This window comes from Psammomys obesus, unplaced genomic scaffold (genome assembly GCF_907164565.1).
Source record: "Psammomys obesus unplaced genomic scaffold, mPsaObe1.curated_primary_1811, whole genome shotgun sequence".
Lineage (NCBI taxonomy): Eukaryota > Metazoa > Chordata > Mammalia > Rodentia > Muridae > Psammomys > Psammomys obesus.
In genome coordinates, this window is record NW_026596079.1 from 22011637 (window position 1) to 22035892 (window position 24256).

At 39.9% G+C, this 24256-nt stretch overlaps 1 protein-coding gene across 6 annotated transcripts in view; it reads left to right on the forward strand.

Annotated features, from left to right (window-relative positions):
• The window catches only part of Enpp2 (ectonucleotide pyrophosphatase/phosphodiesterase 2), a 126866-nt gene that overhangs the window by 85423 nt on the left and 17187 nt on the right, over window positions 1-24256 (forward strand). For 4 of the 6 annotated variants that reach the window (XM_055626396.1, XM_055626397.1, XM_055626392.1 and 1 more), the window contains 7 exons: window positions 5466-5591; window positions 9055-9086; window positions 9794-9921; window positions 11749-11836; window positions 11996-12083; window positions 13161-13345; window positions 16233-16284. In XM_055626396.1, coding sequence (XP_055482371.1) covers window positions 5466-5591; window positions 9055-9086; window positions 9794-9921; window positions 11749-11836; window positions 11996-12083; window positions 13161-13345; window positions 16233-16284 — 699 coding nt within the window. The remainder of the gene's footprint in view (window positions 1-5465; window positions 5592-9054; window positions 9087-9793; window positions 9922-11748; window positions 11837-11995; window positions 12084-13160; window positions 13346-16232; window positions 16285-24256) is intronic. The other 2 variants (XM_055626393.1, XM_055626395.1) reach the window with 1 other exon arrangement.

The window sequence follows — 24256 nt, forward strand, 5'->3', positions numbered from 1 at the left end:
CTTTCTTTCTTTCTTTCTTTCTTTCTTTCTTTCTTTCTTTCTTTCTTTCTTTCTTTCTTTCTTTCTTCCTGTCACTACGTACCCCACGACATCTCTGGGACTGTAGGTGTGTATATACCACCATACCATTGCAGGAATGGTTTCTCTAAAGTACTTCCTAAAAGAGAAAAACATTCTTTTTCCTCATGAGCATTTCTTGAGGTTATTAAGAGATCATAAACACCATATGATTATAGAGCTAAGGGCTTCAGGGAACATTTTAAATAAATATTTTCATTCAGCCCTTCCCCTAACTCTTTCTAGATCCAACCCAACCTTCCCATCTTCTTCCATCCTTTTGTCCTCTTTTTTATTTTTTTAATAGCCCTCTAAGTGAAATTTGTGCTACCCGTATATTCAAGACTGTGGGGCCGTCTATTGTAATGGGGTAGACTTACCGGCAGATACATCCTTAAAGAACACTGATTATCCTAGAACTCATCAACTGTCAATAGCTCTTTAGGGTTCATAATCCCTTTCTTCCCCACTCATGATGGAATTGCCTGTCTTGATGGTGTGCAGGTAACCACAGGTGCTCTGAGTTTGTGAGTACAGTGATCCCGTTAAGTCTAGAAGACAATGTTTCTCTTTCACCCTGACTCCATTCTCCAGCTTTTACGCTCTTTGAACCCTGTCTTCTGCAGTGGTCACTGAGCCTTTGGGAAAGGGTTGTGGTATAGATGTTCCATTTATTGCTGAACACTCCACATATACTTATTTACCATTGCACAAAGAAAATACCCCGATGAGCTAACAGCTGAACTAATCTATGGGTACAGAAACACAAATTTAGAGGGCAGTTGGTCACTGTATCCTCTTCGCTAAATGATAATAGTGGCTTTATGCCTGGGGCCTGTAAGTTAATCAATCATGTTTTTTGTTCTTTTGGCCATGTTCGTAGCACCAGACATATGCTTTCTACTATATAGCAGGCCTGAACTCCAAGCAGAGAATGACTGATTACCGTAATAACATTCATACTGCTCTTACATCTGTGGGCCATCTTGCCATACTGGTTATTGTAGTTTACAGGATTCACAGTTGAGTAAGACTGTTAATGGCTTTTTTTTGTTTTGTTTTGTTTTTTAATCCCAGCAGCCTACACAGTACCTTCTGATACTCTGAAATCTAGCTAGCAGCTTCACATTCAGTGCCAACTTAGTTTTCAGAGAGCATTTTTTATTCCCAGACTGAGTTCTAAAGAGTGCCACCCGTGTACTAAACTATCAAACTGTAAACTATAATATTGACCTTAGAATTTGGGGCCTTTGTTTTCTAGTAGAGTATAAAAAAATCAAAATTGATTGACTTATTGTCTGTTCTGTTAATAATAGTTCTATTTTGGCCCCTGACATTTTATTCCAAGGACATTCTAGAAGATCAGAGATGCTGGAGTAAGGGGTGGGGTTTTTTGGATGCTAACTTGCTTCCCTGAGAGGATTAAATGATACCCTCTGCAATATCATTCTCTACTAGTCTGGCCTTGTGGAAAGTTGCAGACAGGGTGGAAACTGTGAGCCTGTGACACACTAATTCAATTTAAGTTGCCCAGAAGTGTGGAGAGCATTTGCTCACATGCTAGAGGCAGACATCTAAGAAGTAGACAGTCCCAGTGAGTCATATGTCAGAGAACCATATATGCCATACACAGATTTCTCTATGTGAAGATTGCTGAAATGAATGGGTCCATTGGTTCTGGAAAGCCAGGGTGCCTGTTTATTGAAAAGTAGCTTGCCTACTTTTGCAAGCCCCGAGCTTTGACAGAATGAATTTCAGTGGGGCTTAGATCACATGGTGATTCTTAGAACCCTTGGTGCTATGTGCAACCTGCCCCAGGAAATATCAGCTCCCTCATTTGCAGAGTGAAAACACTGAATCCACACAGGTGAGGTCAGCCTGGGGGAAGGATGAAAGGGGGAGTGGAGTTATTAGAGAAATGCAGGGCACATCCCCCAGATGGTCTCTAGAATCAATGGTGGTGGCTCAGTGTTGGAACTGCAGAAGTAATGTGTTAAAATGTAACAAATGGAAGATTCTTTCCATCTTCCATTTATCTGTTTTTGGAGATTCTCCCCCTCCCCCTTTCTGAGGTAATGTTTTACTAGAACACATAGCTGTGCATTATTTTAACTTTTTCATCTGGAAAGTTTCCATGTTAAAAGAAAAGAAGTTATGTTAAAATGTTTTGCTCTTTCTTCATGCTAATTGATATTAAGAAATAAAAAAGGGGGCATAGGGGAAAGAGGGTGGGAGGGAAGGACTAGGGAAAGAGGAGGGAGGGGGCTATGATCAAGCTGTAAAGTGAATACATACATTAAAAATAAATTAAAAAATAAAAAAAGAGGACTACTGGAATGTTTCAGTGATTAAAGGTGCTTGCACATGAGCCTTGTGACCTGAGTTCAATCCCCAGAATTGTTGAGAAAGTGCAAAGAAAGATCTGACTCCCTCTCTGACCCCCACATCCACACCGTGGCTCCCTTTATTATGAGCACATACCTACAATTTAAATTTTAGAAAAAAAAGAAGATTATGATCTGGGATCTCCAGAAGTGATTATTTTAGTTTTACCACATCCTGACCACTCTGGATCACACCCTAAGACCCTTTACAGAATTATTTATTGTCCCTCTTAGAAAATATTAACACACTAGTTTGTGTAAGGCAATTTAGTGGTCTCTCTTGATCCAGGGAAAATATGCTCTAAGACTCTTAGCAGTTGCCTGAGACTATAGATAGTCCTTAACCCCATATGTCTGTCCTTTCTTTTTCTTTTTTTTTATGATTTTTAATTAAATTTTTATTTTTTACATTAATTACATTTTATTCGCTTTGCATCCCAGCTATAGCCCCCTCCCTAATTCCCTCCCAATCTTACCCTCCCTCCCTCATCTCCTCCCATGACCCTCTTCAAGTCCACAAATAGGGGAGGTCCTCCTCCCCTTCCATCTGACCCTAGCCTATCAGGTCTCATCAGGACTGGCTACAATGTCCTTCACTGTGGCCTGGCAAGGCTGCTTCTCCCTCCGGGGGGTAGGGTGGGAGAATGTGGTGGTCAAAGAGCCAGCCACTGAGTTCATATCAGAGATAATCCCTCTTCCCCTTACTAGGGAACCCACTTGGTTACTGAACTGCTATGGACTACATCTGAGCAGGGGTTCTAGGTTATATCCATGAATGTACCTTGGTTGGAGTATCAGTCTCAGAAAATTACCCTGAGCTCAGATATTTTTGTTCTGTTGCTCTCCTTGAGGTGCTCCTGTACTCTCCAGGTCTTACTAACTCTCCCTACTTTCGTAAGAGTCCCTGCACTCTGCCCAAAGTTTGGTTATGAGTCTCAGTATCTGATTTGGTACACTGCTAGGTAGAGTCTTTCAGAGGCCCTCAGTGGTAGGCTCCTGTCCTATTTCTTGTTTTCTCCTTCTTCCAATGTCCTTCCCCTTTGTCTTTCTAAGTGAGGTTTGATCCTCTTACCTAGGGTTCTCTTACTTGTTTAGTTTCTTTAGGTGTACAGATTTTAGTATATTTATCATATCTTATAGGTCTTCTATCCACTTATAAGTGAGTATATACCATGTGTGTCTTTCTGCTTCTGGGATACCTCACTCAGGATGAACTTTTCTAGATCCCACCATTTGCCTGCAAATTTCATGATTTCCTTGTTTTTAATTGCTGAGCAGTATTCCATTGTGTAAATGTACCACAGTTTCCATATCCATTCCTCCATTGATGATATCTGGGTTGTTTCCAATGTCCTTTCTGATACACTTGTAATTATGATAAGATATAATTTATAAATTAGACATAGCACAAAATTAATGACAATTACTAATGATAAAAACCATGTCAATTAGAATATGCTGTAAAAAGAGATATGGCTGCTCTTAGCTATTGTGTGGCTACATTTGCTAAAAGGATGACTTACATATTCAGCACAATGGGACAGGATAGCAATCAATTTCATTATGCTATTTAGAATGGCAATTTAAAATTTGTAAGTTACTTGCTTTTGGAATCATACATTAGTTCGTTTTGGGTTGTTATTTACCATAGAAAACTATAACGTCAGAGAGTGAAACCATAGGTGTGGGGTAAACCCAGGATGTGAGGGACCAATGGACTGTAAATGTTCATTGTTCTGGGTCAACTTGTGAATTTTAAAAAATGTCAGTAAAGGCCTCAGTGAGATTTAGATCTGAAGAGCTTCTAGAGTCTATAATCTTAAGGTTTAAATTAGTTTTCAAAATATCAAAAATTTCCCCTGCTCTAGAAGGCAGAAAAAAAATTTGGGGATGGGAAACAATATTGATTGGTTAAAAAAAATTCCTTATTAGACCTTTTATTGTGGTAGATGATAATTTCCGATTCCAATTATGTTGTTTACAACTTGTTTTTGCACATTATTTTACAGTTTGGGTGGTCATTTGAAGTGACTTTGTTTTTCTTTCCCTCATTTCTTGTTGGCAGCATTGTTTTGTCAGTAACACCCAAGGCCACCAGTGAAGATAGATTGAGGAATTGGGATCATCTCCTAAAGACAGGGGATATACTAGAAAGAAAGAGAGTAGGAAATGGCATCGTTTAAATGTGTGTGTGTGTGCGTGTGCATGCGTGCATGTGTGTGTTCGTGCGTGCGTGTGTGTGTGTGTGTTGGCAGAAACCAGAGGTGTCAGATCCCCCTTAAGCTGTAGTTACTGGCAGTTGAATCTGCCTGACATGGGTTCTGGGAACTGAACTCTGATCCCTTGCAAGAATGGTATGTGCTTTTAACCACTGAGCCATCTTTCCAGCTCCAGAAATGACATTTTACAAAAGAAATGTAGAAGTGCATGCCTAGTCATTTATCTCACCTCTCCCTTACCTTGCTGGATACAGATTCAAGCAACAGGGTCTATTTTCAAAGAATAATCTTCATAAGGACAGTTAATAATTTGTGTTTTTCAAACATTCTTATTTGTTTGTTTGTTTGTTTATTGAGTAAGAGAGAGAAGCACTCATGTAGAGGCCAGAATGTAATTTGTGGGAGTCAGTTATTTCCCTGTACCATGTGGGCTTCAAGGACAAAGCTCAGGTAGTCAGGCTTGGGGCACAAGTACCATTATCCACTGCACCATCTCACTGGCCCTCAAATTGTGCTGCTTTTCTTGCTCAATAACTCCAAGTAACAATTGAGGTGGCACATTTTCAACCTTGACTGCCTGTAAGATAATATGGTTAAGAGAACATCTGGAGAAAAATTCTACATATACAGCTTCACTATATCATATCAGAACAATCTCAGCGGTGAAGCGTTTTCTAATTAACTTGCTGAAATCTAATTAAAGAGATGTTACAATGCTATCTTCAGGTCTGTGTGAAATTTTTTTTTCAGATTTTAATTTTAATACTGCCTGACAGTACTTATGTGTATTTTTTTCATCCCATAGGAATGGAAGATGTGACATGTGACAGAACCGAATTCTTGAGCAACTATCTGACTAATGTGGATGATATTACTTTAGTTCCTGGAACTCTAGGACGAATTCGATCCAAATTTAGCAATAACCCTAAATGTAAGCTGGTTCTTAAATTATTTAGTAGTGCAACTAATAATCGGTGGAAGAGGTAAAGACTTATTCTCTGCAGGTAGAATGTTTGGACAAGGAATCCTAGTTGACCTTGTGTTTTCTCATCTGATGATAAAAGACTTGTTATCTGTGAGGCCTCCGTGGACATGAACCCAAGCGTGTTGCTTACAGCGGTTCCTGTCATAGAACAGCATCGACCAGACATTTGCTCTTGTTTTTATCGTGTGGAAACTGCACTTGATTGGAAGCACATTTACAATATAAACATTTATTTATAGAAGAGTGTTTTCTGGGGTCAAGGGCAGACAGGCTGGTCCCTTTGCGGAACCAACACTCAAAGTTCCTAAGTGCCTCCTAGAAGGAGGCTCTTTCCTTTTGTCACAGAATAGATGAAAGAAAAATAATTCGTTCTTTAGACTGCTGACTATTCTGAAAAATTAGAAACTGAAAAAAAAATGGAAAAGTTATGAATCATTGGCTTAACTTGTTTAGCGTGTTCGGGGTGTTACATGTCATGAACACAGCCCTCTAGTTTGTCTTGCTGCCATCTAGATTTTGAAACTATATAGATCTTCGTTTTAGTCCTTAAAGATTTTTTTTGTTGTATACATTAAGTATACTTGGAATTATGTCACAAAGGGCATTGTCATATGAGCATATATTATATGTTTATAAGTATATATAGTTTTTCTTGAGACACACTGTATTAAAACAGAACCTTTAGAATAATAAACCATTGACATCAAGCTCAAAGCTTTGGAAACATAAGTTTTTCCTAAGTTATGTTCCTAAGTCGAAATAAATGGGACACATTCCAGGACCAACATTGTGAAATCAGCAAAATATTGGTGTTTCTTCATTTTTTTTTTCTGTGAGCTCTTCTGTCCCTTGTGGCCTCAGTACCTTTGCTCCCTTGGACTGGATGTGAGCCTTTATAACGGGTAGCTCTTTATTTTAGTATTTTCATCTTAAGGTGTATGCAAGAATTTGCATATCTATTTCAAAAAGTATTTCTGACATCAGTAAGTGTAATGGGGAGATTGAATAGATGAGGAGCTTTATTGGGGAAATATGGAATTGTGCTAGCCAGAGTGAAATATTTATGCTCGCCGTTCATTTTGGGAGAGGGAGAGATGGTGAGGTGTGTGACGAAGAGCACAGTTGTGGCAACATACTTTTGTTTACACTGCAGCTCTTCCAGGCTCCCACTTAGACACTCGACAAGCCTTTTCAACACGCTGTGCCTCGGGTTCCTCATGCATAGAAGAAAGATCGGGGGGATGACTGAATAAGAGATTGTGTAAATGTAATTACATTGTATTTAATCTGTAGCCAGAGCTGTATGATGAGTGTCAAAATGAGGTCTTGGCTTTATTACTGTTTCAGCTGAATATGGACATAATCTTATTTAATCCCTCTGGTATCCTTGTGTGATATATGTTGCCATTATCTAAACAGACAGTAGAAGTTAAGGGCAGAGAGAGGGTTGAAGGAGCTGGCTCAGAGGGTGACAGTAGGTGGTAGAGATAGGATTAGAACCCTCATTTGCTGATTCTTTAAAAAATTAAATTTTATTTATTTATGGTGTTCATACGTATGCACAGATGCACAACAGTGCCATGTACCATAACGTGTGTGAAGTGAAAGAACAACAGGTAGGAGTTAGTTTTTTTCTTCCACTGTGTCCATCCTGCAAACGAAGCTCTGGTTGTCAGACATGGTGGCTGAACCATCGGACCAGCTCAAGTTTTTGCTGAGTCTTAATCACCACCTTTTCTCCATTGACAGTGGGCTTGACAGCATGAAAAGATGAGCTCAGACGGGAAGGACTGTTATCTTAAACAGATGCCTTTGGTATTTCCTAAGAATTTTCTGGGATGTGCCTGAATATGAGGTTTCCCCATGTTGTTGATTTCTCAAAACCTTTGGGTCACAACCCCTTTGGCAAACATCTATCTCCAAAAAATATTTACATTATGATTCATAACAGTAGCAAAATTGCACTTGTGAAGTAGCAATGAAAATAATTTCATGGTTGGGGGTCACCACAACATGAGGAGCTGTATTAAGGGCTGCAGCTTTAGGAAGGTTGAGAGACATTCATCTAAACTATCGAAAAGACATGAATTCATTCTGTTTATTCACTGTGGAGACTGTGATCAACAAGGCTGGGGGGTGGAAAGGTTCGGAGCATGGCAAGTTCAGTGGGACTGTGTGCTGCACTCTAGTATGCAAGCTTCCTTGCCTTCTAAAACTAATCAGCTGAGTGAGGACTCTGATGGCTGCTGGTTTCATTGTGAATGATCGGAGAGAAGGTGCTTCAAAGCTCTTCGAGAGACACAGGTGCAGAGCGTGGACTCACTTATTATTGTGGTGGTCACTTCCGTGCTTTCCATTAAACGTAGCTATTAAAGTAGAATGAAATTTACCCTTTCCCTTTGGATTTTGAAGCGTTAGAACTACGTTTCTAAAGATGGCATTTAGAATGTACATGTGTGTACTCTATGGGAACCCACATTTTCCACAAATATGAACAAATGCTTTTTATTGTTTGTGAACAGGTGTTTATTTAGTGCTTACTAAGCATCTTTTTCTGGGGACCACAGCAGTGAATGACATACACACAGCCAGCTCTACTGATGTTTCTGTCCCAGGGAGAGCTGCAACGAGGAACCTGGGTCTCCTTGGAATGCTAGGTTTTCCTTTCTCCTGATTCTATAATGACATAATTGAAGTGCACGTTCATTTTGAAAAGCAAAACAAAATCCAAGCAGCCTACAATCTTTTCCCACACAATCCCCACAGAGGGGCACCTTGACAATACGGTCCAGTGTACACACAGCCATCATTCACATAGTTGGGCTTTAAGCTTGTTCCAAATGTAGGCTGAAACTTTGTCTCCTGGTAGTAAACAAACAAACAAACAAACAAACAAACAAGGCGGGCCAGACATGTGAGCATACGGCTTGAGAGGAATGCTCACCTGTGTAATTAGACCTATGATATTGTCAGAGAAACTACTCCCTTGCTGCATTAGGAAATGTGTCTCGCAGTGAATGGTGGCTTGTTCCAAAGCATTGCAGAGAAACAGGAAGTGAGGATAAGAGACCCCTAAAAAGGACCAGCTGAAATTGCAAATCAATTCATGTGTGTGTGCTCCACAGGAATCAGTTGGGAAAGCTTGAAGCAAGTTAGCCATCAGTACTCTGTGCTAGGGAGAAGGACTTTCTTTCTAGACACGGAGCCCTGACCTTTGTGGGGCAGATTCCTGTGGGATGTGTGTCACTTTTGCAGTTGCCTTTCTGTTACTGAAATGTTAGCTACCTACACCCAATCACACATCTGTTCAAAGCTGACATCAAAGGGATGGAAGCATTGAGTCTCTTTCTGTGAAAATCACTGCTCTCTGTGGTTATGTTCTGAAATCTTTCTTCCTTTCTCTACACAGATGACCCTAAAGTCATTATTGCTAATCTGACGGTAAGTGTTGCAAGCCACCAGGCCTCTGCCCTAGGAGCAGCTTCGTGCGCACCTTCTCATGTTTGCCTTCCCTGTGGGTGGTTAGAAACTTTTTTTTCCCTCTGACCTGCGGTCCTGTGTATTTGTTTCCCCCAAGCTTTCAAAACTTCTGGCTTGTGGTCAACTGTAGACTCATCAGTGGTCTTAGTGATGATACAAACTGAGGCTCTGTTCTGAGAAGTATTTGCTCATAAAGCTGAGAAGTATTTGCTCATGATAAATCAGGTCTTACTCTTGAACAGATCTGTGCCCATCTTCTGTTTCCCCGTCCTGGATGGAGGCCTCAGAGCGCTTGAGAGTACCATCAGATAGCCTTGCACCTGTCTACTCATCTTCTCCAACACTGCCTCCCCCTCCTTAACTTGAAGCAGTTGGGAAAGACCTTGAGCTTTAAACTGTCATCAGTTTTGAATTTATCTTAAAATTTACTCATCCCCTCTGATAGCCTATGTTTTATTTCTAAAGCTGTCTAACTCTTTAACTCCCTACGAACATATTTGCTTTTAAAATGCATTATTTAATAGGGCACAACAAATTTAATTTTTTCACTAACCATCTTCTTTTGTTCGGCTCACACTGCCTTCAACTTTCAAGAGACAGACTATCTAGGACTTCTTATTTTGGTAGAGAATATACCTCCATAAGACCAATATTCACTTATATTTCAGTGTAAAAAACCAGATCAGCACTTTAAGCCTTACATGAAACAGCACCTTCCTAAACGTTTGCACTATGCCAACAACAGGAGAATTGAGGATATCCATTTATTGGTGGATCGCAGATGGCATGTTGCAAGGTAACATGGGGATACTGTCTCTGTCTTTGCAAGCACCTCTTTGGCACCTGGAAATCCTTTAAGGTTCTTGGTCATCAAGAAGATAAATCTGGGCTGGAAATGTCATTGTTTAAAATGTTTTGTGTAGAAGATTAAATGATGAGAATAGAAATGACACATCTCTAGTTCCTGAGTACTTTTTCAGTTTCTCATGCATCACCATGCACAAGTTTTATGGAGACATTCTAGTCTTTATTTTTTATCCCTTGAACAACTGAAATACAAATAGGGTCTTGCTGATGTGGTCTCCATTGACATGATTTCATAAGCAGTGTTTGTAGAAGGTTTCTGGAAATGTTAATCTTGAAACCTCTGTTGCTGCAAACATGCTTTACATTGCCCAAAACACAACTGATGATTGCCTTCTGAACTACAAAAGCCTCTCCTAGATCAAGCAGACCATTCTTTCCTTTGGAATATGACGTAGAGCATGTCTGGGGACTCTGGCTCTTCTAAAGAGACAATCCCCACAGGTTTAGTCATTTTTACATAGACCTAGAAGTAGTGTTTTCTCACTCATTCTTGTTTGACTTTGTCTGTAAGACAAGTGTGATGAATATGCTTGTAGTACTAGCTTGAGTAACTATGATGTGTGTTGAGCTGAGCAATAGTTTGTAATAGTTAATAGTGAAGCATGAGAAGGTTATGAAAACTGCTGGTCTTCTAGAAACCTTTCTCAATATCAAACACACATGCAGCATGTAATCCCCTCCTTTAACTGTAAAGCAACCAAATAGATTTCAATACATAGAATTATGCAAAGAGAGATATGAAACCCAGAAATTATTAGAACCATGTAGAAGAGACAGGAATTCATGTAGAAATGTTACAGAGATATGGCCAAAATAGGTTGGCTGACTATGTCCCAGAGACTTTTAATGTTGCGGGTATCTAGGGAGAGAAGAAACTTGATGTGGTTGTCTAGTTTGTATGAAAAAAATGTGCCTTGGAGTAGCAGTTAAGGGAGAGCTGACACTAGCTGAGTGAGTCAGTGAAGAGCAAAGGCCGACGCTGAATCTTTTGAAGTTCACTCTTGCATTGTTCGGTTATTGTACATCCATATTACTATCCTAAGTCCAAGTTACTCTCGGGTGGAGACCCATTTGTTAGATTTCTTTGTTTTCCACAAGCATTATTCTTTACTGACCTGTGCCCTGCTCATTCTTTGGCAATACTTACATTAATAAGTATGAACATATAGAGAAACCATAAAACATTTATGCAAAAGGCGTCTCTCTGCCACAAAGGTAAAATTAAATGATCATAGTGACTTGAAAGTAATATTTTCATTCCCTCCCTACTTTTAAATACATTTCTAGGTGAGGCAAGGCTTTTTATTGACTATGTCATGTTTAATGTTAAATTAACTACTTCATGGACTCTGGTTTTATTATCCTACTAGATAAGTTTGCTTACAAATGATTTTATAGAATGCAGATCCATGAATTGATTCAATATCACCGATTTTAAAATGCCTCCTTTGTCTTGGAACTGAACCTGGTGGGCACAAAGCAGGGAGAGATGCCCTGTTTAGTCCAAGCAGAAGGCATGGAGAATACTTTGACATCTTTTCAAAATTTCCCTTTTAATCTAGGGTGATATGCAAAGCTATGACATTAGAGAAAGGAAAAGAAGTATCTTGCCATCACCCTAGGAATTACATAATTAAATCAGACAGTTGCTTTAGACAGTCCTTTTTGGGGATCCTATGTACTACCCCCAAATTTGCTTTCTATCAGCATGATTTGGAGCAGAATTCTAACTGACCATAAAATTGTTTCAATGTAGGAAACCTTTGGACGTTTACAAGAAGCCATCAGGAAAATGTTTTTTCCAGGGCGACCATGGCTTTGATAACAAGGTCAACAGCATGCAGGTATGACTACAAAAATGAATTGAAACTGAGTTTCGTAATTCTCAGGGGGATAGGACTCGGGGTTAGTGAAGCTTCAGGGAATTCAGACACAGAAGAAACCTTGTTAGTGGAAGCAGAAATGGTTAACTGTGTTTCTTTTCTTTTCTTTTCTTTTGGAAGACTGTTTTTGTAGGTTATGGCCCAACTTTTAAGTACAGGACTAAAGTACCTCCATTTGAAAACATTGAACTTTACAATGTTATGTGCGGTAAGTCACTTGTTCAATAAAACCCAGTGAAACAATCTTTTGTCAGTGAATTTCCTCACTGCTAGAGAAAGAAATGAGGTGTCTATTTTCTAAGACCTCTCTCTGAAAAAAAAAAAAAGTAACTTGCCCATTGGTTCAAAGGACAGAATGTCACCCCCTTCTAAGGCTTCTTTGTGTCCCTTCAACAGTTGACTAATGGGGATTTTTCATAGTGTTGCTGTTGGCAGCCTTTGGCTGATCCAACATAGCATTACAGTTTGACACTGTTGGTCAGAGACCCGATGAAGCAAGAGTTCCACGCAGACAGAGCACACTCTCCCACCTCCCTCTCTCACATTGCAGCCCAGTGAAAAATTTGCCAGCTTGCATCCCAGCCAGCTATTTATGTGCTCTTAATTATTTTTCTTCCTTGAGCTTCTTGTTGGTGAATGAGGACAGCTTTTCCTATTTAGTAAGGGAGTGCCAGTCTGGTGGTTAGAGGCGGAGTCTGAAAGTCGGGTCCCCTGGGTTCTTTTCCCAGGTCGACTGCTAGCTCTTCACTGTCCTGCCTTTCAGCTTAGGCAAGTCACTGTATGCCCACTTGGCAACCATTCACTCACTGTGAAATCAGTCCGTTCATCCCGTGGTGGCCCATCGATGCACATAGCCAAAGTCTACTCTTGTCACCACACTTTTGTGGAGCGTTAGAGGGCAGGCTGTGGGTATTTATTGATTATGTCTTATTTCAAAATTTGGTTTTAAAAAGTGCTGGAGAAGATCAAGAGGGTGATGGTGCCAACATTGTCACACACACGGGCAGTGGCTGAGTGAACTATCCCTCCACTGAGACTTTTTGGGAATGTCATATTCGCGTTCTAGCAATGAACAGGACCATCTCAAGAAGTGTTAGCAAGGCATTGTGAGGTCTGAATGGCTCAGAAGATGTGAAAGGAATGGCTGACATGGTAATTTAGTTTGTTCACTTGTGATTTGTGCTCAATATTTATAGACTCCTGGAAGGTGAAGGGTTTTGATTCTTGCCATATCTCATCGGAGAACTAATAAGAAACACTGCATCCTTTTCTTTCTTTTCATCAGATCTCCTAGGCTTGAAGCCAGCTCCCAATAATGGAACTCATGGAAGTCTGAATCACCTGCTGCGTACAAATACCTTTAGGCCAACCATACCAGAGGAAGTTACCAGACCCAATTACCCAGGGATTATGTACCTTCAGTCTGATTTTGACCTGGGCTGCACCTGTGATGATAAGGTAGAGCCAAAGGTAGAAATAATCTTTATGCTTTATTTTGGAGATGTGTGTTTGGTTAATAAAGCATTGTCCATGATAATAGGGTTGATAATAATAATAGAACTTTCTATGATAATAGGGTTGATTTCTGACTCTGCTATCCAAAATGGATTCTGGACTGCCTATGACTGAGGGATGAAAAATTTAATTTTATTGTTTTAAATTTAAGTTTAATATGCTGAATATGGCCCATGACTACCGTCTTAGACAGGTCTGGAGAATGAAGGGTAAAAAATGTTATATTCTGAATTCACAATCTCCAGTCAAAAGCCGGCTTTTTTATTCAATTGTGAGTCACCAATGATTCATGAACCTCATAGATAACAGGCAGCTATATCAAAATGGTTTTGAGAGACACTTGAAATTTTAAGGAATTCGAGGGTACTATTTATAAAACCTGAGCAGGTGGACAGAAGTCACTGGGAAATGATAATTATTCTGGAGCAAGTAGAATACCTCCCAAGGCCTGAAAGGTGAGGGCAGATAGAAAATTTACTAGGGAGATTATCAGGAGACAAGGAGGGAGGGGGGAGGAAGGGAAGGAGGAAGAGTGGGTGCAGGGGAGAATATTGTGTTTGTTAGAAGTCTGAAGCCCAAACACCGTGGCCTGTGACCTGGAAGTATAATACCCTAGGCTCTATTGACTCTACAGGTGTCTTCCATGGTAGAGCCTAACTATAAGCCAAAGGACAAGTTTATTCTTTACTTTAGTCCCTAAAACTCACCCTTCTAGGACACAGAGCAGGATGAGTAATACACAGCATGAGTGGGATGTCATTGAAAACATACTACTTGTCATACCATGTTGAAACAGTTATTAGATACCAAAACCAAACCAAACCAAAAACAAAACCAACAACAACATGAAAACAAACAAAAACAAAAAAACCCAAAACCAAAACTATTAAACATTAATTTGCTTATTGAATTTTTCAGTTAAGATTTTTGTATCTACCAACAGGTTGTTCTATTAGCATAAATGAACCAGTGCTTCCACAGAGTTGAAAAGATGTTTACACAAAGCAAGGGTGTTGATTCATTTTATATGCTGTTTAATTGTAGGTAAAAGTGTGAGTTTTTCTCTATTAGACTCAGAAAAAAAACAGACAATAATTTTCACATTGCACAATCTCTTTCCCTTACCGTTTGTCCTCTCCAGCATTTCTGGAGGTGTAGGAGCCATAGTTTGGTAGGCTCTACAGTAAGAGGATACATCTTGTCCTTCCTCCCCTTCCCTGCATTTACCTCTTTCCTATCTTTGCTCTTGGTGAGAATCTGGAAGCTTCATATATGAAGGGGAGGCAATGCTCACAAGCTGGGGGTAGAGGTGGGGGTGAAACTACCAAAGACATTAGGAAGCAGCTTACCAAGAGGACCACACTACATTGAGAGGGCTCTAGGGTTACATTTGTTATCTGTATGACCTCTAGTATAGAAGCCTTTTGATTATATTGACATAAACATAAAATATATGTAATAAATATATTACATACATTTTGCATTGTCTTTATTTAAAGAACTTCTCAAAATATCTATCTATCTGTCTATCTATCTATCTACCTATCTACCTATATCTTTCTTTCTTTCTTTTTTTCTTTCTTTCTTTCTTTCTTTCTTTCTTTCTTTCTTTCTTTCTTTGATTCTTAACTTCTTCTACAATACAGCATTCACTGTGGTCCTGGAAGCACTGTGTAATCCTCATGCTTGACTCTGTACTTTTACTTTTCATATATATATATTCATATAAATATTAATAATGTATATAAGATATATATATATATCTTAAATATGACTTATCTTAATGCATTTCAAAATAACCTATGGTATAATTTTGCATATGGAAATTTTAATGTGGCTGCTGTTGTAGGCTCTGAATCCTGTGATTGTTTGATTCATAATTATTTCTGAGATACATTTACGTGTATTAGCATATGAACCTTCAGCCGACCTATTTTTTATGTCACTTATTACATTTAATATAAGATAGACTATACTGTTTTTATTCATTTTACTGTCTAGAAACATCCAGGAATTTTCAAATACTAGCTTTAGAGTAAGTCAGTAGACATGATTGTAAATGGGATTTCATAGCTTGAGAGTCTCAACAATAGGTATAGAGCTGAGCAATGACTTTTCAGAGTTGCTCAGTCATTATTCTCCAGAAGTGGTGACTCATCACTGTTTAGATTTGAAAACAAAACAAAACAAAATTTTATTCATCAGTTTGGTAGGTCATTTTAGTGTAGACAGGAATTAATTGGAGATGTGAGGCACTACCGTCACTATTTAACATGTGCCCAAATGACCACCCTTACCAACCGGGAAGCTCCCATGGTTGCACAGTCTTTTTTTTTTTTTTAATTCTTTATTAATTACACTTTATTCACTTTGTATCCCCGCTGTGGTTCCCTCCCTTCTCCCGTCCCAATCCCTCCCTTCCTCCACCCTCTGTATACATGCCCCTCCCAAAGTCCACTGATAGGAGAGGTCTTTTCCTTCCTTCTGATCCTAGTCAATTAGGTCTCATCAGGAGTGGCTGCATTGTCTTCTTCTGTGGCCTGGTAATGCTGCTTCCCCCTCAGGGGGAGGTAATTAAAGGTCTCACAGTCTTAAGGGAAAGGAAGGAACTGAGTCACTGGGAGATGATTGAAGGTGTGCACAGACACAGAGGTCAAGCTTAGAATGCAAATGTGAGATTGAAAAAACGGCTCTCCAGGAGAATTTACCACACTGACACCAACAGACTTTGAGGCTTTCTTTGGGATTTAGCAATATGCTAAGTAGAAAAAAGGGAAAGGGAGAAAGAAAGAACACTCCTGATTTGTTTTCTCCTTTCCTTTTTTGGTTTTTACATGTGAAGAACAAATTGGAAGAGCTCAATAAACGCCTTCACACCAAAGGATCTACAGAAGGTAAGAGCAGGTTCAAAAACCAACAAAATAAATTTGACTTCTAGTTTTTAAAAATTGAAGACTGGAGCTACAGAGATGGCTTGCTGTTCTTCCAGAAGATTGGGTTTGATTCTCAGCACCCACATGGCCACTCACAACCATCTGTAACTCTAGTTCTAGAGAATCTGATGGCCTTTTTGGCCTTTGTGGTCACCAAGCACACACAAGGTTGGAAGACATCCATGCAGGCAAAACACGCATACAGATAAAACAGCAACAACAACAGGCCAAACATCAAAGACTTCCTATTTCCTAGGATAAGCACACTATTTTTAAAAATATCTATTTGTATTGCAAAGTGTTTTTCACATCTAGGAGCACAACTCGTCAGCTGTCTAATAAGGGAAATTCTACTAGCCTTTTGATTTTTTTTTAACAGCCTTTAAGCTCTAAGAAAAAGGGAACAAACCTGGGTGTCTGATGGGACACAAGTGAAGATGCTAATGGGAGCTTATATGATCAGAATGGTAGTCATAGTGATAAATATTAGCTCCTGGTGCTTATATCAAAGCTCAACTTCCTGAAGGATCGGTGGGTAAGTTGTAATGGAAAGAGGTTCCTAGAAGAAATCAGACTTCCTTCATCACACACAGGGTCATCTTCACCCCTGACCCGTTCTCTTCTTATTTTATATGTGATGATAGCAAGCACATGATAGTAAACTTCTAGAAACTTGTGACACGACAAAAACCAAACTCAAGACAAACGAATCAGGATCCCAGTGATATATATCAAGGAAGAAAGACACATGTCTTATTCTCGTTTTAGTACGCGGAGTTTAGGGCTAAGTGGGCTTTCCAATACTTACTATAGACTCTAGGCGGAAAGAGTTGTCCCTTTTGAGACAGCAGTACACAGAGCTGTGTACTAGATATCAGCATCTCTGGCTTTATCGTGTGACCTCACTTCTACTCCCAGGTTACCAGCCCAAGTCAGACTCATGGTGGCAGTGATGTAGAGAGCATATTCTTTCTGCTGGGATTCTATCCAGAAGGTCATATGGCTGCAGATCAGGACAGAAAAGAATCAGGAACAATAAAACAACCTATCAGGCAAATTCTTTTTTTAAAATTTATTTTTGTGTGTCTTGTTTTTTGAGATGGGATACCACTAGATGGGAACTCACTGGGTAGAACAGGCTGACCTCGAATATACGTAGATCCACCTGCCTCTGCCTCTTGAGTGCTGGAACTAAAGGTGGATAAAGCCCAGCTCTTCCTTTTAATTTCAAAGTCATGGAAAATTAGAAGAAGAAAGAGTTGGGAGATGCTCTGAAGGTTTCCTACAGCAGATGGGATGACTTTCAGAGACTGAAGTGGGTAGACTGAAGAAGCAGGTAGAACAGTACAGCATCACCACATCATGTGCTAAAGATGCACACATACCTCGCAGGGCCATCACTTGATCCTTCAGCATCCAGGTGGCCCTATTTGTCGTATGTGTGGTTTCCCATCTGATTAAGCAGAGGTTGAGGAAGGCAGCACAGCAGGTTTTATTTACTTGCCTTGCTTCCTTTTCTGTGAAAGATCTTCAGCTTTCTTCCTTTTCTGCATTGCCGCTCTCCCCCTTTTCCATTTGATCACAGAACACATAGGCTTTCTGTCCTGTAATTGGCTAGCACCATGTTACAGTCAGGGCTTTGCTAGTGGAAGCTTTACATATCCCCCACAAACTCTACAGATGGCTTGAGAGCTTGGCCATCTAACTTTTAGTGTACTGTAGTGTTGTTATAAATGAACAACATCAACAACAAAAATGCAGGTATCCAGGGAGGTGGTATAGGGGATTCCCTCATGATTTTCAAAGACTCCATTACCAAAGACATAGCATCGAGATGTTCCTTAAAAATGGCCGCAGATTCGTTCATTCTGACTGTCCATTCTCTCGGAGGACTTTTGTACTTTTTGCTGATTTAAATTCCGGCTGTTCTTGTTCCTAAAACATTTCCACCTGACTCATCTAGTCTGCTGGTGAGATGGCATTGTGTTCATGTGACAAAAGCCACTCCTGCAGCCTAGCACAGACCTCCCAGCGTGAAAGTAAGAGGCCTTGTCCTGGTGAACCTGTGGCTGTCATGAGGGAGCTGTAGTTAGTGACATTGCTTCTCTGCAGCTTTGTTCAGAATGTCTTACATGTTATCACGGAAGGGTCTTTTTATACCACAGAGCCTTAAAGTCTGCCTTTTTTTTTCCTTGGAGGCAAACCAAATGTCTTCACTCACTATTTGCTGGGCCTTAGCTGGGGCTGGTTATGCTGTGTCTGAAACGATACCATTGGCAGTTTCTTAATGTGAGGCTTCAAAAGGATGTCATAAAACATTAGGGGGAAATCTAGGCAGCTGCATTCGTTACTCTTGCATCACTGTGAAGAATGCCTGTCAGATCCAATCTGAGGCGGGAACGATTTATTCTGGCTCATGGTTTCAGTCCATCACAAGGGAGAGGGCGTAACAGAACAGCTCAGTTCATGGTAGTGGCTGGAGCATGTGGCAGAGAGGCAGCCTTGTGTGAGCGGGATGAGGGTTCTGGCTATCACCCTCAAAGGCCTACCCCAAGGAGCCTTTCTGCCAACCAGGTGTCCACCTCCTATAGGTTCCTAATCCCCCTAATACACTGCCACCCACTAGGGAGGGCATTCAAACACCAGCCTGTGGGGGGCATTTCAGACTCCATTCATGGCAGTAACACACTCATTTGCCTTTGGTCTGTTCATGACCTGTGGAACCAACCTTTAAGAATATGAGAGATCTGAAATAAAACCAACTGTCTACCATTGTTGCATTTTGTGAAAGCTACTTCCTTGGTTAGACTCTGGAATTTGTGTCAATCTCAGTGTTCCCTCTTCGTGTCTTTTGAATTTCATCGCCATAACCTTAGCAGTTTTATCTCATCCATTTTTACAACAGCAAGGCGGGTTCTTCTGGGTCTGAGTATCTCAAACATCATACATCCAGGCTTCTAAATAAAAATACTCAGTGTTTGCTACAGTAGAATCTTGTGAATACAATTGTGTGTGTGTGTGTGTGTGTGTATGTGTGTGTGTGTGTGTGTGTGTGTGTGTGTGTATGTGTACCTGCATTATATTCAGAGTAGTTACTTTGACTTTCTGACTTGAGGTATGTATTAAGACTTATAAAGCAGTGTATAAATCTAATATTCTATATGTAAAGTACTTCTGGTTTTGGCTATTAGTTTATAATAGATTCAGGTTATTGATGAGTCACATGTAATTTTGTAGCATTCCTATGTCACTGTTTTAATGTTTTATGAAATATGTTGGATGTCTATGCAGAGCAGATGTAAAAGCTGCATATTCCAATCATGAAACAGCCTGGAGTCTATTTGAGATTAAAATGTATTAAGTTAGTTTTACGTGATGTTTTGTTACCAGTATTTAGATTGTTATACAGTCAAGGCCTTTATAAAATAAACAGGAGGAAAACCATAGTATTGAAAAAATGTTTCGCTGAAGTCATACTATTTCTAGGTAGGTGGCAAATTCTAGATCTGTGTTGCATAATGGATGTTGTTTTTCCAGTCACAAATAACTAGTATAGTGGCCAACTTGCTATGCAATGAAAACCCATTTCCTTGTGACACTGAGTCAGTGGATGAAGAAATGAATGACATGGAAAATGTAAGCTCTCGTCACAGGCAATTCTGGCATTGCATTCAGAAAAGGAAGAACAATACTAGTTACTTTCATCTTAGTCTTTTCTCCATTGCTACAAAATGCTTTGCATTTTCTTTTTTTTAATATTTTTTATTTTAAAATAATTTTATACATTCATTTGTATCCCAGCTATAGCCCTCTCCTTCTTTCCCTCCCAAACCTCTCCTCCCTCCTTCATCTCCTCCCTGCACCCTTCCGAGTCCACTGAGAGGGGGTGTCCTCCTCTCCTTCTGTCTGGCCCTAGCTTATCAGGTATCTTCAGGATGGTTGCAGTGTCCTTATCTGTGGCCTAACAAGGCTGCTCCTCCCTCAGGGGGGAGGGGAAGCTCATGAGTTCATGTCAGAAACAATTCCTGTCCCCCTTACTAGGGAACACACGTGGATACTGAGCTACCCTGGGCTATGTCTGAACAGGGGTTGTAGGTTTTATCCATTCATGGTCCTTGGGTGGATAAACAGTCTCATAGAAGACCCCTGTGCTCAGATATATTTGGACCTTGTGGAGCTCCCTGTCCTCCCTAGGATATACTAATTCCTCCTTCCTTCATATGATTCCCTACACTCTGCGGAAGGCTTGGTTATGGGTCTCAGCATCTGCTTTTATACACTGCTAGGTGGAGTCTTTCAGGTGCCTTCTGTGGTAGGCTACTGTCCTGTTACTTATTTTCTCCTATTTCCAATGTCCATCCCCTTTATATTTCTAGATGAGGATTAATCATCTTACCCCTGGACCTCTTTCTTGTTTATCTTCTTTAGGTGTACATATTTTAGTATGTTTATCCTATCTTATAGGTCTATATAAGTGAGTATATACCATGCGTGTCTTTCTGCTTTTGGGATACCTCACTCAGGATGATTTTTTCTAGATCCCACCATTTGCCTGCAAAATTCATGATTTCCTTGTTTTTAATTGCTGAGTAGTATTCCATTGTGTAAAAGTACCACAATTTCTGTATCCATTCTTCTGTTGATGGACATCTGGGTTGTTTCCAGGTTCTGGCTATTATGAATAAAGCTGCTACAAACATGGTTGAGCAAATGTCCTTGTTGTGTACTTGAACATCTTTTGGATATATGCCTAGGAGTGGTATAGCTGGATCTTGAGGTAGCACTATTCCTAATTGTCTGAGAAAGTGCCAGATTGATTTCCATAGTGGTTGTACCAGTTGACATTTCCTACCAGCAATGGAGGAGAGTTCCACTTTCTCCACAGCCTCTCCAGCATGCATTATCTCTTGAGTTTTTGATTTTAGCCATTCTGATGGGTGTAAGGTGAAATCTCAGGGTCGTTTTGATTTGCATCTCTCTGATGGCTGCTTTGCATTTTCTTAAGCAAGGACTCATGGCCACCTTTGTACAAAAAGGAACTCAAATCATTTTAATGCTTGTATACACAAGCACTATACATGGCATAGTAATTTATATAGAAAAATGATAGTAATTTTTGCTAACTGGGTAGAAGAATCCTGACTATTGTTGGAAGATGCATGAGGCCTTTTTGAATCCTGAAATGCTTCCTGTTTCTATTGGTTTTTGAAGACTCTACTGTGGAAAAGAAGGAAGGCGGCATACTTGCTTTTCTCAGTATAGGTGTTTCTGTGTCTGTGGTATGGAAAGCATTGAAATGTAACTAGCACTGCAATTGCTTGTGCTGTATAGTAGGATTCATGATATTGATGATAGAGACTAAATTTTAATAACGTTTAGCTACCAGTATTCTTTGCTGATATTGAAGTTGAGCATGGACCCTCTTCTGACCTGTTGTCACTAGAACCATGGCTGCTTTGGGTGAAGACTGAACTTGGCATCTTGTCTTTTGCTTCTCAATAATGATGTAACATTTCTAAGAAACCTAAGGCATTGGGGGGTTAAGTGGTAAGAGTGACAGAGCTAGGAAGAGCTGAACCGAGATTTGACACAAGCCTGTGTGTTTTTATCGAGAATGCTCTGGAGTGGTAGTTAGGAGAGACTGTATAATGCTGCAGTTGTTTCTGAAGTGCTGATAGATGCTTTGATGCAATCACTTGTTCTCACTGGAGATTCCCAATGTTATCTTGGCATTGCTTGGGCAGAGCTTATGTTCAGGAGTAGACCCTTCATACAACACAACCTTCAGTAGAATAGTTTAGCAGGTCACCTCTGACTGGAGATTACCCAAAAGAGTAGGGGGGAGAATAAGAAGCTAGAAGTCAGGGCCTACATTTTGGGCCATTCCAAATCATCTTGTATAAATTTACTCCATCAATAAAGCAGAGGTGGTCCTGATAAGCCCATTCTAACTCAAGATTTTATTAGGCTGGCTATGTAGAATTAAAAAAAAATTCCTTTGTCAACTGATTACCAAGTAGACATGTGATTGGTATCTTTGGAGACAGAGTATCTAACATAGATTAAGCCCCTGTCTTCATGATGCTACTGTTCTGCTGCAAGGTTTAGCAAGCAAATGAATTGCAACAGAATGCCTTAATGGTGGAATAGGAAAGTGCAAGATGGAGGCTGAAATGCCAGTGAGTGGCTATAGGTGCTTGTAGATCAAAGAAGGAAGGACACAGGAAAAGGTGGTGTTGTCAATTTAAAAGTATATGCTAATAATGCTTTAGTAGCCTCATAATTATTACAGTGGTATTATCTAACCCACTATCATAATCAATAAATACACAGACACCTGCTAGATTTTAGCTTTGCCTTATTTCACTTTGGGCTGGACTGATAATTCCACCTGCATTATCTCATTATCTCCCAGCTACCATCCCATGACATTTGTTTTAACCATTTCTATCTGGATTACTTTCCATCCATAATCCCAAAATACTTGCTTATATTCTTCATCTGAGCCATTTCACACCATTCTCAAGAGTTCTTCCTCCTGGCACATGTGGTTCTTTTTCTATCCCATGGCAACTGAGCTTTTTTCTTTCTCCTCCACCTTTCTTTTCCCATGATCTTCCTGTGTGTCCCCCACCACCCAGGCCAGGTGGGTCGGCATTTTATTGGTCAAACAGGGAGGCAAGGTTTACAATATCATTTGGGGAACATGAGTGCCTGCTCATAAAAAATAGCAAGCAGACTTGGGAGAGAAAATAATTAGCATCAAATACAAAGCGTCAGCCCATGGTGTTATAAAAATGAAAGAATTTTTTTTTGGGGGGGGTAGAGATTTTGTGGTAACATTTAAGGATATGTTATTGTGGGAGTGAATGTTTAAGAAAACAAAGAGGGAGAAGGATTTTTCATGTGGCTCCAAGTCCATCCCCTGGAGTATGAATCAGGAAGCAGAAAAAAGAGAAGAAACACAAACTTGAGTCTGCATGACTAAACTTTGGAAGACAAAAAGAGTAAATTCTGGGGAACTCCACACCACTTAAAAAGATTTGTCTCACAGTGTTTTGCCAAATGTGGTATCTGGAGGGGAACTCTGGCATGAGCTAAAATGCCAGAGACACTACTGTAAACATGGAGCTTGGGTGTGGAAGGAAAGCTGTGTCTGGAACTCTGTGTAGTAGGAACTCAGGCCGGAAGGCATGGGCCACTCTAGACCCACATCAGGAAATCACAGGAGGGATATAGGGAGATGGCTCACTTGTCTGCCATGCAAGCGTGAGGACACGTGTTTGGATACCCAGTAGCCATGTTAAGAAACCAGGCCTGGCATGCCCTTGTAACCTCAGCCCTTGATAAGAGGATATAGGTGCATCTCTAGACCTTACTGGCAGCCAGTGTAGCCAATCAGCAAGCTCCAGATTCTGTGAGAAACCCTGTCTCAAAAAACAAGGTGAGAGTGACGAGAGATATCTGATATTAGCCATTGGCCTTCACATGCACATGCTCGCAAGTATGAACATGCATGTATTTATTTTAGATAGGCAGGCAGGCAGACAGGCAAACAGACACAGAGTGAATCATGAGAGAGAAGATGATTAAGGGAAGGCTAAGGTATAATTGGACAGGATAAATTACTGCAAAAGTTGTAAGACATAGTAGGGAAGTTAAAGTTGGTCAAATTTATTAACCGTGTATTTCAGTACTACTAATAGAAAAGATTTTGAGTCACCACAAAGAAATCATACATATTTAAGCTGTCTACTAGACCAATTAGATTGACCAAACCATTATAAATTTTATACTGGAATTGGGCCACATAAATATTTACAACAACTGTGCCCATTATATTTTTCTAAAAAGGTTTTCATATTAAATATTCAATATTTCAGTGTTTTAACACAGATTAGAAATAAAAATAGGGAAAATTAAAAATGAAGCT